This window comes from Centruroides sculpturatus, unplaced genomic scaffold, assembly GCF_000671375.1.
Source record: "Centruroides sculpturatus isolate CEXI.00-Female unplaced genomic scaffold, Cexi_2.0 scaffold28, whole genome shotgun sequence".
In the NCBI taxonomy this organism is placed as follows: domain Eukaryota; kingdom Metazoa; phylum Arthropoda; class Arachnida; order Scorpiones; family Buthidae; genus Centruroides; species Centruroides sculpturatus.
This window is the reverse complement of record NW_019384448.1, coordinates 354,109-367,004: the sequence shown is the minus strand read 5'-3', so window position 1 is coordinate 367,004 and position 12,896 is coordinate 354,109. Positions and strand designations below refer to the sequence as shown.

Sequence of the window (12,896 nt, the reverse complement as noted above, 5' to 3'; positions counted from 1 at the left end):
CTTCGATAACATTTTCACACGTTAAGCCACAAAGCCACGTCAAGGCGACACCCATTTTGTGGTAGTTTTTTGTTTTCCAGAAACTGACCCCGATTGCTCGACAGAATAACAATCGGGGAATAAAACTGGATATTCGTTGCTGTTCGATTAATTCGGTAACTTAAAATCGATAATAAAACACCCAATTTTTAAGTCAAATATTTCTATTAAAAGTAAAAGGCATTTTCAATCCAGATTTGTCAATTCAAAATAAAAATAGCAACGAATAAAATAATTAAATATATATATATATATATTTTTTTTTTCATTTGGGGATCAACATTTCCCTTACTAGGGATCAGAACACCCCGCACCGCTGTTGCACAACGGGGTTTGTTTATAATCCTTATTCTATATTACAAGAATTACATGAAAAAGTTTATAAAGTTTAATGGATGCTCCACCGGAAATTCCAGTGTTGCATCTCGGTTCAACTACTCCTTTACAACACCCCTAATGACCATAAGACGAGTATTTCGTCCCAGTCTGAAGTCCCTCCGTTGAGGTTGTCCTATAACATCTTGTTAATCTCAATAATGCTACTCTTTGCGCTTGCCTTAGATGCTTATTTTGTGTAGAGTTTTGTACCTTGTCACACCATACCGATGCTGCATATGTCATAATTGGAACGAACATGCCATCATAAATAATTTCCATGGCTGAAGACCTAAGGCCCCAAGTACCATTAGCAACTTGTGCCATCTTATTAAAGATAATATTGCTTCTAATTTTAAGCTCTTTTATATGTTCATTCCAACTAATCCTGTTATCGATCACAACTCCCAAATACTTTATTTTCTTTACAATCTGAATATTTTCATTCCTCATCTTAATTATTGGGAGCCTTCTTTCGAAAGCCGTCGTAAATTCTCTTGCCATTATCATTGCTTTTGTTTTCGCAGGATTAAAATCCAATTTGTTTTCTTTACCCTATTGATCAAAGTCTGATAGGATCCTGTTACATTCACTTTCTATATGTCTGCGTGAATGACCAGCCACAATTATTATATCATCATCTGCATAGGCTGTACACCTTATTCCAGTGTTCTGTACTTTCTTTATTATTGCATCAAAATAAATAACTGAAAAGTCAGGGCCCGACTTAGACCCTTGTGGGCACCCTCTCTCCAATTCTTTCTCAATCTTCTTGTAGTTTAAATTATAAGTAGCAGTGCGATCTTTAAAATAATCTTTTGCCAGCAAATATAAATTCCTTGGACACCTTTTCCTTCTTAGTTGCCATAATATAAAATGCCACCATGCATTATCAAATGCACCTCTTATATCCATACTTATTGCAACTGCATACTTTGTCATTTCAAGCACTTCTTTAACATCTTTTATTACTTTATTGATGGCATCCTCTGTTCCTCTCTGAGCTCTAAACCCGTACTGTAATTCACTTATCCTTCTTCCTTCTTTGCGCATAAATTGGTACATGAAAATGTACCAATTTATGCGCCTTATCATTAAGTCATCAAGCACCTTACCCATAATGGGCAGGAGACTAATTGGCCTAAAACTCCCATGGTCAGAAAGATCCTTCCTTCCCGGCTTGGGAATAATCACCACTTTTGCCATTTTCCATCGATATTGTTGTTATCGAAATGGAAAATGGCACTTTTGCCATTTTCCATTTCGATAACAACAATATTCCATATTTCAAACATTGATTATATACCTCTATTAGTACTTCTGGGTAAGTTTCCCAAATCGCCCTAATTATCTGTATGACTATTCCATCCTCTCCTGGAGCTTTGTTAGCTTTAATACTATTGATACTTTCATTTATTTCCTCTTTTGTAAAGGGAGGGTCATCCCTTTCCACATAATCCTCTTCCGCCTTCTTTCTATTCTCAATTTGATTGGCATTATCCTCTGAACTTATGTCCCTTGGAAAGAATGTGTCAAGGAGGAAAGAGACCGAATCCTCCAAAGACATAGTATACTCTCTCTGGGTCCTGACAGCTGTTGTAATTGACCTTGTTTTCAACTTTCCAGTGCTTATCTTGAACACAAAGTTCCAAGGATTACTAGAGTTTTCTTCACAATACCTCCTCCATGAATTTACTTTATATTCTTTTATCTTATTTTTGTAAAACTTTTCGAACCTCAAGAAAGCTTTCCTTCTTAATCCTCTTTCACTTGGAATACTACAGTGTTGGAATCGTCTTCTTAATTTGTTGTTCTGTTTCCTTATAGAGGAAAGTTCCCTATTCCACCAGGGAACCACGTGTCTATTTTTTTGCCTTTTAAGAGGAATGCAATCCCGGCATATTTCGTTTACTGTATCAATGAACTTCTCAGTCTTCTTTATTGTTTCTTCTCTACCATTGCTCTTGTTATCTATCATATCTCTCAATTCTCTTCCACATCTTGCAAAAAACCTCTCCCACCTTGTCCTATTGACATCGTATCTCCTCTCCTCTATCTTTGATCCACTTTTGGGAACACTTATTGTGAAACAGATAGGTGAATGGTCACTAAAACATCCTTCACTGTCAACTTCCCAATCTCTTAACCAATTTAATCCTTTATCATTACAGATCGTCAAGTCGATCCAACTACAACCCCTTGGACCAACAAAAGTCGGTGGAGAAGTAGGATCATTTATTATATGCAAACTATGCATTGCTAAGAATTCCATAAAGCCATCAGCTTCGGGATCATGATTTGGGTCACCCCAAAATGGGAAATGTATGTTAAAATCCCCACCAATTATAATGCCAAATCTTGAAATTTATTAATAATCTCGCCTATACTATCATAGGTACCACCAAGATCTTCACCAAAGACCCGGTATATGCTTACAATAATTAACTTATTACCAGCCACAACCAGTTCTGCACACACACACTGTTGATTGCTTACTTCAGTATGAAAATGAACATCCACATCCAATGTTGACACCGCAATAGCTGCCTGCGGTCTTACCATGTCTTGTTGTAATACTTGTATCCTTCTACTAAAGCATGCCACTTTACCGTTTACAGTGTATGGTTCTTGTAAGAGAGCAGCCTCCTTTGATTCTAGCCTTTTATTTAACATTGAATTAGCCGCAATTGCCCTCTGCATATTTCCTTATATTACTTTTATTACTTCTGTACTATTAATTGACTCCATCTCCATAGTCTGTTCGACTAATTATTGTTGCTTTCGCCCTCAATACCAATGGGCATTTTCTGTCTAGGGCATTGTGCCTTGTATCTGCCATTTTATCTTTTTACAATTGCAACACATTTCAACAGTATTTTTATTTGGACAATCTCTATACTTATGACCCTCTCCACACTGACTGCATGTAGGGGTCTCCTGCTTACAATCCCGAGCAAAATGCCCCATTCTACAACAATTATAACACTGTACAATAGGTACAAAATCTTCCACTGGGCATCTCACCCATTGTAAATTCAATTTTCCAAGCTTTAACAGCTTTATCCAGTTTTGTGGGCTAACATCAACCACCCAACTTGAGGTGGGTTTATTTTTATTTTCAAGAGGAAACCTTACAGAGAAACCCCTTTCAAATTCTTCTAGTTCTACATTATTTCCCTGCAATTCTTCGTTTTGCTGATAAACATACTTCAAAATTTCATTTTTCTCTATTTCTTTTGGCACTGAATGTATAATAACTTATGGTGTTCTTTTCTTGGGTTCACGAGCAGACATACCAGATATTTCAGCCACTGCCTTCTGCAGTTTAATTTTATCATTTGCCTTTTCAACTTGAATGGCAATTGCTCCATTCCGTAATTTCCTTAAACCTTTAATTCCAATTTTCAACGCTTGAGGATTAATTCTCTCTTTTATCATTTTCTTGGTTTTCTCAGCATCACAATCTCCTTCCGTGGGCTGCACAATAACCACTTCCCTCGGTTCTACTATCTTCTTGTTAATTAAAGGAGAACTAGCAACAGTTTGTGCAAAAGTCCTTCCACCTCTTCTTTCTTCTTTCCCTTTCAAATCTTCTAATTGCTGCTGCATGTTTGACACCATCTTCTTTATGTCTTCACCTTCTGTTAAAATTTCTATGATAATTTCCACTTTCCTTAGTATTTGTGGGATATGATCCCTAGTTCCAATTTTCGAATGAGCATTATTAACTAGATATTCATGTAGTTCATCTTGAACTTTCTGAGCTGCAGTAACCCTGTTACCTTGCAATCCATCCTGCCGACTTGGTAGTGATGGAATTGGGTCCTGGGACTCAACCTCGAGCCCCTCTTCTCCCCCTGTCCGGGCAAGAACAACAAAGTGTGGTGGCTTACTTGCCATCGCACAACAAAATAGCCTTGAAAAAGGCTTTGAAAGAGTCGCAACTACCTGTAGCTTCCCTAAAAAGGTACTAACGGGCCGCACCACGTGGAGGTAGGTAGCTACTTTCCCAAGAGCTCACGATAAAAGCAGCGAAAAGATCACAGAGAAAACGCTTCGGAATATTCGCCAAAAAACGCAATCGGAAAACTCACAATGGGACCAGCGGCCCAATTAAAAATATATTATCACATTATAAATATTGTATACTAAAATATATACTAGAAAATGATCATTATTTGGTAACACACAGACGTGCACTAAGATGGCTCGCCAGCATCGGCGAAGGCCGCGGTGCCTTATTGGCACTGTCGGTCAAACAACCTTATTACATGTGGCTGTGCCGAATACGGCTATGCCTATTATGTCTGCTTCTTCGACGTGATAAGCCCTTGTATTTATAGCTGTAAATAATAGGTTAACAGTTTAATTTATTATTAAATTTAAGGCTATAAGCGTATTTAATTTAAATATGAATATATACATAAATATTATATTAATTAAATGACTTATTTCTAATATTAATTACTTTAATTGTATATATATTATAATATATAATCATATATATAAAATATTTATATTTAATTCTAATTAATTACAATGTTTATTTCTAATTCTATTCAATTCTAATTAGCAATTATACTTATATTTGATAGTAATATTCTATTATTAAATACTGTATTTACATTTACTTGTTCATATATACGTGATAATATATATAATTAAAAGTCCATTGTTCTTTGTTTTTTAATGTTCTGTTTCCTATACTAAAATACCACATTTGTCTTTTCCTCATTTTTCAATTTCTCGGCTTTTTCTTGCGTAATTTCTTCGAAAATGCTAGGAATACGAAAATTGCGTCTTGATTGAAACAAAGAACAATGGAATTTGAATTGTTGATTCGTTAACAATTACGGGAAAAGCTCGTTGCATTATTGTTGTCGTGAATGACGTTCGGCCAATGACGTCACGTTACTTAAGAAATTTGATATAGTTTTGGTTAACCAGACCCTAAACACCGGAGTTCGATCGGGGGTTCGCGCCTCACTCGGACGAGCTGGCAGCGGGAGTTTTTCCGGGTTTTCCTCCTTGCCAATGACGCCTGAATGGGGCCAGCTTTCCCTCCAAGTCCTCCCGGAAGGCATTCTGTCCCCCCTTCTCGCGTGGGTCGTCTCCTATAAGGCCGGCTTTGGTCGTTTCGTGACCTCTCTCCTGTCTTCCTCGGATTGGTCGTCTTTGATAAGGCCGCCTCTTCGGTCGCTGTGCGATCATTTCCTCTGTTTCTTCGGAGTGAAAAGCGAGAGCTGCAGCACTCCACTATCGTCAATGAAATGAAATGATTTGGTTAAAAAATTTAGTGAACTTTCTTGAAAAATTTTTTTCACTTAATTACTGCAACAATGATATAGCACGTCTATTTAGCACTATATAATTACTGAGACAGGTAGCATAGAGCACATGCCTAGGTCAGGGATGTCCAACTTGCGACCCGCTTAATATTTTTATGCGGCCCACTGCACCCTAAAATTTTTAGGCACGTTTTCATTTATTTCGGTAAAGAACGTTATAAAAATTATTCCGTTTCACTAGATACACTTTAACGTCGTAATGACGAAATTGATGCTTAAAAAAATGTACTTTTTTTTAAAATTCTTTCCGCCCCGTGGGCACTAAGAGGGCCTTTTTTTGCAAGCCCATTATGGGTTCGGCCAGGCCCACAATGGGGCGACCGGGTGGTGAGGGACAGAGCTCGACATATCCGAACGGACCACCCCCGAAAAATTCCTGGGGATTTTTCAACCCGATCGGATTCGAGCCCAGTCCCCAGCCACCTTGACTGCTCGGCCATCCGGTCGCTAAAAAAAAAAAAAAAAAAAAAANTCGACTTTTTTATTTTTACAGCATAATATCGTATTATACACACAAGCGTCCATTTTGCTTTACACGTGTAGCGGACGTAAAAGCTGCTTTATCTTCGCTGCAGCGACCTCTTGCAGCAAACGTTTAGAAACGGTTCGCTACATTGCAGCGCTGCATTTAGAAACGGGTTTCAGAGAGTTCGCTGTAAAGCGCTTCTCGAGCGCTGCATAAAGAAACGCGGCCAATGCGATCCTTACAGCTGTGCCTCCTAGCGGTATTGTGGAATAGCGACGAAACGCATTTTTAGGCTATCTGTCTGGCACACTAAACATGCAGAATTTTCGTTATTGGGCTGCTGGAAACCCCCGAGAACTCCACAACGACCTCTTCACAGCCCGACAGTCACTGTTTGGTGTGCTTTGTCCTCTGTAAGCACCGTGGAGCTTTTTTTTAAGAGGATGTCGTCACTGTTATTGCGCGCCCACCAGTGGCCAAGCGGTCTTCGTACCCTGAACACTGGGAGTTCGGTCGTGAGTCCGCGCCTCGCTAGGACGGGCTGGCCACGTGGAGTTTTCCGGGTTTTCTCCACGTCTGTAACGCTTAAATAGGGGCCAGTTTCCTTTAAAAAGACTTCCCGGAAGGCAACGCCCAAGTGTTGCGTTGCCATAACTAAACAAATGTTACTATGACTTCCAACCGATACTGCGACATGCTGGAGAAATTTTTGCGCCCCAAAATGAAAGAATACAAGTGGCTTTTGGTTTCAACAGGATTTCCCACAGCCCATACGAACTGTCGTTCTCGCGCCATTTTGACAGATGTTTCCCGGTCGACTAATCTCTTTACGAATGGCCCCCTCGCTCCCCCGATTTGAGCCCCTGTGAACTTTTCTTATGGGGGTATCTCAAGGCAGGTTTTTAAACATCGTCCTCGAACCTTACAAGAACTCAAGGCGGCCATTCATGAGGAAATCGCCAAAATTCCTCCAGATATGGTGGTGAGAGTTGAAGAAAACTTCAAGGAACGGCTCCAAATGTGCATCGTCCGTGAAGGCCAACATCATTTTTAAAACCTAACAAAAAAAAAACCGTATTATGTATACTTTAAAATTAGTAAAAAGTTTTTCCATATTCTTGTACCTTTTTTTTTTTAAATTCACGTCGTAAATGCGAGACTCCGTTATGCCCCACCCTGTATAAAGAATCATAACAGGCCAATTTAGTCATATAAAATACGAAATTATATTTTTAAATTAGTATCTAAAGAAATTTCTTAGAAAACGGACACTTCGATAAATTTAGATATCAAAATATATTCACCTATAAAGGCCATTTCACACCAAAATTTTATACGCATCTCACGCGACAAGCTGTATACTTTCAGAAAACAGCTTTTATAATTTAAACGAATATTTTCACATGGCCTAAAAAGCCGTATTCTCTATATAAAAATCTAGCCAGGTTAGGTATGTTTTTGCTATTACCCAACAAAAATTACGAAACATGGCGAGTAATTTCAAGAAAAATACAACACGTTGAATGCTCTGTACCTCAAGATTACCAATCAGTTTAATCATGTCTTCTTCCGTTATATTCTATGTGCACAATAGACATTAATCGGCTATTTGCCTTCCTTCCCAGTGAATTTGGTGTATGAGAAGTATGATGTATTTTTGTTTCCGAACAAAATAATACTTATTAAAATACTTGTGAAATTTCTGTCGGGTGTACTTTGTCTGTGGAAAATTTTATCTTTAGAACTTCGATAAAATTTTCACACATTAAGCCACAAAGCCACGTCAAGGCGACACCCATTTTGTGGTAGTTTTTTGATTTCCAGAAACTGACCCCGATTGTTCGACAGAATAACAATCGGGGAATAAAACTGGATATTCATTGCTATTCGATTAATTCGGTAACCAAATCGATTACAAAACACCCAATTTTTATGTCATAAGTCAAATATTCCTATTAACTAAAAGGCATTTTCAATCCACATTGTCAATTCAAAATAAAAATAGCAACGAATAAAATAATTAAATATATATATATATATATTTTTTTTTTCATTTGGGGATCAACATTTCCCTTACTAGGGATCAGAACACCCCGCACCGCTGTTGCACAACGGGGTTTGTTTATAATCCTTATTCTATATTACAAGAATTACATGAAAAAGTTTATAAAGTTTAATGGATGCTCCACCGGAAATTCCAGTGTTGCATCTCGGTTCAACTACTCCTTTACAACACCCCTAATGACCATAAGACGAGTATTTCGTCCCAGTCTGAAGTCCCTCCGTTGAGGTTGTCCTATAACATCTTGTTAATCTCAATAATGCTACTCTTTGCGCTTGCCTTAGATGCTTATTTTGTGTAGAGTTTTGTACCTTGTCACACCATACCGATGCTGCATATGTCATAATTGGAACGAACATGCCATCATAAATAATTTCCATGCCTGAAGACCTAAGGCCCCAAGTACCATTAGCAACTTGTGCCATCTTATTAAAGATAATATTGCTTCTAATTTTAAGCTCTTTTATATGTTCATTCCAACTAATCCTGTTATCGATCACAACTCCCAAATACTTTATTTTCTTTACAATCTGAATATTTTCATTCCTCATCTTAATTATTGGGAGCCTTCTTTCGAAAGCCGTCGTAAATTCTCTTGCCATTATCATTGCTTTTGTTTTCGCAGGATTAAAATCCAATTTGTTTTCTTTACCCTATTGATCAAAGTCTGATAGGATCCTGTTACATTCACTTTCTATATGTCTGCGTGAATGACCAGCCACAATTATTATATCATCATCTGCATAGGCTGTACACCTTATTCCAGTGTTCTGTACTTTCTTTATTATTGCATCAAAATAAATAACTGAAAAGTCAGGGCCCGACTTAGACCCTTGTGGGCACCCTCTCTCCAATTCTTTCTCAATCTTCTTGTAGTTTAAATTATAAGTAGCAGTGCGATCTTTAAAATAATCTTTTGCCAGCAAATATAAATTCCTTGGACACCTTTTCCTTCTTAGTTGCCATAATATAAAATGCCACCATGCATTATCAAATGCACCTCTTATATCCATACTTATTGCAACTGCATACTTTGTCATTTCAAGCACTTCTTTAACATCTTTTATTACTTTATTGATGGCATCCTCTGTTCCTCTCTGAGCTCTAAACCCGTACTGTAATTCACTTATCCTTCTTCCTTCTTTGCGCATAAATTGGTACATGAAAATATACCAATTTATGCGCCTTATCAATAAGTCATCAAGCACCTTACCCATAATGGGCAGGAGACTAATTGGCCTAAAACTCCCATGGTCAGAAAGATCCTTCCTTCCCGGCTTGGGAATAATCACCACTTTTGCCATTTTCCATCGATATTGTTGTTATCGAAATGGAAAATGGCACTTTTGCCATTTTCCATTTCCATAACAACAATATTCCATATTTCAAACATTGATTATATACCTCTATTAGTACTTCTGGGTAAGTTTCCCAAATCGCCCTAATTATCTGTATGACTATTCCATCCTCTCCTGGAGCTTTGTTAGCTTTAATACTATTGATACTTTCATTTATTTCCTCTTTTGTAAAGGGAGGGTCATCCCTTTCCACATAATCCTCTTCCGCCTTCTTTCTATTCTCAATTTGATTGGCATTATCCTCTGAACTTATGTCCCTTGGAAAGAATGTGTCAAGGAGGAAAGAGACCGAATCCTCCAAAGACATAGTATACTCGCTCTGGGTCCTGACAGCTGTTGTAATTGACCTTGTTTTCAACTTTCCAGTGCTTATCTTGAACACAAAGTTCCAAGGATTACCAGAGTTTTCTTCACAATACCTCCTCCATGAATTTACTTTATATTCTTTTATCTTATTTTTGTAAAACTTTTCGAACCTCAAGAAAGCTTTCCTTCTTAATCCTCTTTCACTTGGAATACTACAGTGTTGGAATCGTCTTCTTAATTTGTTGTTCTGTTTCCTTATAGAGGAAAGTTCCCTATTCCACCAGGGAACCACGTGTCTATTTTTTTGCCTTTTAAGAGGAATGCAATCCCGGCATATTTCGTTTACTGTATCAATGAACTTCTCAGTCTTCTTTATTGTTTCTTCTCTACCATTGCTCTTGTTATCTATCATATCTCTCAATTCTCTTCCACATCTTGCAAAAAACCTCTCCCACCTTGTCCTATTGACATCGTATCTCCTCTCCTCTATCTTTGATCCACTTTTGGGAACACTTATTGTGAAACAGATAGGTGAATGGTCACTAAAACATCCTTCACTGTCAACTTCCCAATCTCTTAACCAATTTAATCCTTTATCATTACAGATCGTCAAGTCGATCCAACTACAACCCCTTGGACCAACAAAAGTCGGTGGAGAAGTAGGATCATTTATTATATGCAAACTATGCATTGCTAAGAATTCCATAAAGCCATCAGCTTCGGGATCATGATTTGGGTCACCCCAAAATGGGAAATGTATGTTAAAATCCCCACCAATTATAATGCCAAATCTTGAAATTTATTAATAATCTCGCCTATACTATCATAGGTACCACCAAGATCTTCACCAAAGACCCGGTATATGCTTACAATAATTAACTTATTACCAGCCACAACCAGTTCTGCACACACACACTGTTGATTGCTTACTTCAGTATGAAAATGAACATCCACATCCAATGTTGACACCGCAATAGCTGCCTGCGGTCTTACCATATCTTGTTGTAATACTTGTATCCTTCTACTAAAGCATGCCACTTTACCGTTTACAGTGTATGGTTCTTGTAAGAGAGCAGCCTCCTTTGATTCTAGCCTTTTATTTAACATTGAATTAGCCGCAATTGCCCTCTGCATATTTCCTTATATTACTTTTATTACTTCTGTACTATTAATTGACTCCATCTCCATAGTCTGTTCGACTAATTATTGTTGCTTTCGCCCTCAATACCAATGGGCATTTTCTGTCTAGGGCATTGTGCCTTGTATCTGCCATTTTATCTTTTTACAATTGCAACACATTTCAACAGTATTTTTATTTGGACAATCTCTATACTTATGACCCTCTCCACACTGACTGCATGTAGGGGTCTCCTGCTTACAATCCCGAGCAAAATGCCCCATTCTACAACAATTATAACACTGTACAATAGGTACAAAATCTTCCACTGGGCATCTCACCCATTGTAAATTCAATTTTCCAAGCTTTAACAGCTTTATCCAGTTTTGTGGGCTAACATCAACCACCCAACTTGAGGTGGGTTTATTTTTATTTTCAAGAGGAAACCTTACAGAGAAACCCCTTTCAAATTCTTCTAGTTCTACATTATTTCCCTGCAATTCTTCGTTTTGCTGATAAACATACTTCAAAATTTCATTTTTCTCTATTTCTTTTGGCACTGAATGTATAATAACTTATGGTGTTCTTTTCTTGGGTTCACGAGCAGACATTCCAGATATTTCAGCCACTGCCTTCTGCAGTTTAATTTTATCATTTGCCTTTTCAACTTGAATGGCAATTGCTCCATTCCGTAATTTCCTTAAACCTTTAACTCCAATTTTCAACGCTTGAGGATTAATTCTCTCTTTTATCATTTTCTTGGTTTTCTCAGCATCACAATCTCCTTCCGTGGGCTGCACAATAACCACTTCCCTCGGTTCTACTATCTTCTTGTTAATTAAAGGAGAACTAGCAACAGTTTGTGCAAAAGTCCTTCCACCTCTTCTTTCTTCTTTCCCTTTCAAATCTTCTAATTGCTGCTGCATGTTTGACACCATCTTCTTTATGTCTTCACCTTCTGTTAAAATTTCTATGATAATTTCCACTTTCCTTAGTATTTGTGGGATATGATCCCTAGTTCCAATTTTCGAATGAGCATTATTAACTAGATATTCATGTAGTTCATCTTGAACTTTCTGAGCTGCAGTAACCCTGTTACCTTGCAATCCATCCTGCCGACTTGGTAGTGATGGAATTGGGTCCTGGGACTCAACCTCGAGCCCCTCTTCTCCCCCTGTCCGGGCAAGAACAACAAAGTGTGGTGGCTTACTTGCCATCGCACAACAAAATAGCCTTGAAAAAGGCTTTGAAAGAGTCGCAACTACCTGTAGCTTCCCTAAAAAGGTACTAACGGGCCGCACCACGTGGAGGTAGGTAGCTACTTTCCCAAGAGCTCACGATAAAAGCAGCGAAAAGATCACAGAGAAAACGCTTCGGAATATTCGCCAAAAAACGCAATCGGAAAACTCACAATGGGACCAGCGGCCCAATTAAAAATATATTATCACATTATAAATATTGTATACTAAAATATATACTAGAAAATGATCATTATTTGGTAACACACAGACGTGCACTAAGATGGCTCGCCAGCATCGGCGAAGGCCGCGGTGCCTTATTGGCACTGTCGGTCAAACAACCTTATTACATGTGGCTGTGCCGAATACGGCTATGCCTATTATGTCTGCTTCTTCGACGTGATAAGCCCTTGTATTTATAGCTGTAAATAATAGGTTAACAGTTTAATTTATTATTAAATTTAAGGCTATAAGCGTATTTAATTTAAATATTAATAAAAAGAATATATACATAAATATTATATTAATTAAATGACTTATTTCTAATATTAATTACTTTAATTGTATATATATTATAATATATAATC

The 12,896-nt window shown here is 37.7% G+C and overlaps 1 protein-coding gene and 1 pseudogene across 1 annotated transcript; both read right to left on the bottom strand.

Annotated features, from left to right (window-relative positions):
* Positions 1-3,148: 3,148 nt before the first annotated feature.
* On the bottom strand, positions 3,149-4,342 carry LOC111620463 (annotated as a pseudogene).
* Positions 4,343-10,952: 6,610 nt separating this feature from the next.
* On the bottom strand, positions 10,953-12,835 carry LOC111620462. The gene has a single exon (XM_023362384.1). It carries the CDS (start codon positions 12,286-12,288, stop codon positions 11,647-11,649), a length of 642 nt encoding a protein of 213 aa, XP_023218152.1. The 5' UTR covers positions 12,289-12,835; the 3' UTR covers positions 10,953-11,646.
* Positions 12,836-12,896: the final 61 nt, after the last annotated feature.

What these genes read in the sequence shown, in the direction of transcription:
- LOC111620462 (XM_023362384.1), bottom strand. Translation starts at nt 12,288, where the DNA reads ATGGCAAGTAAGCCACCACACTTTGTTGTTCTTGCCCGGACAGGGGGA.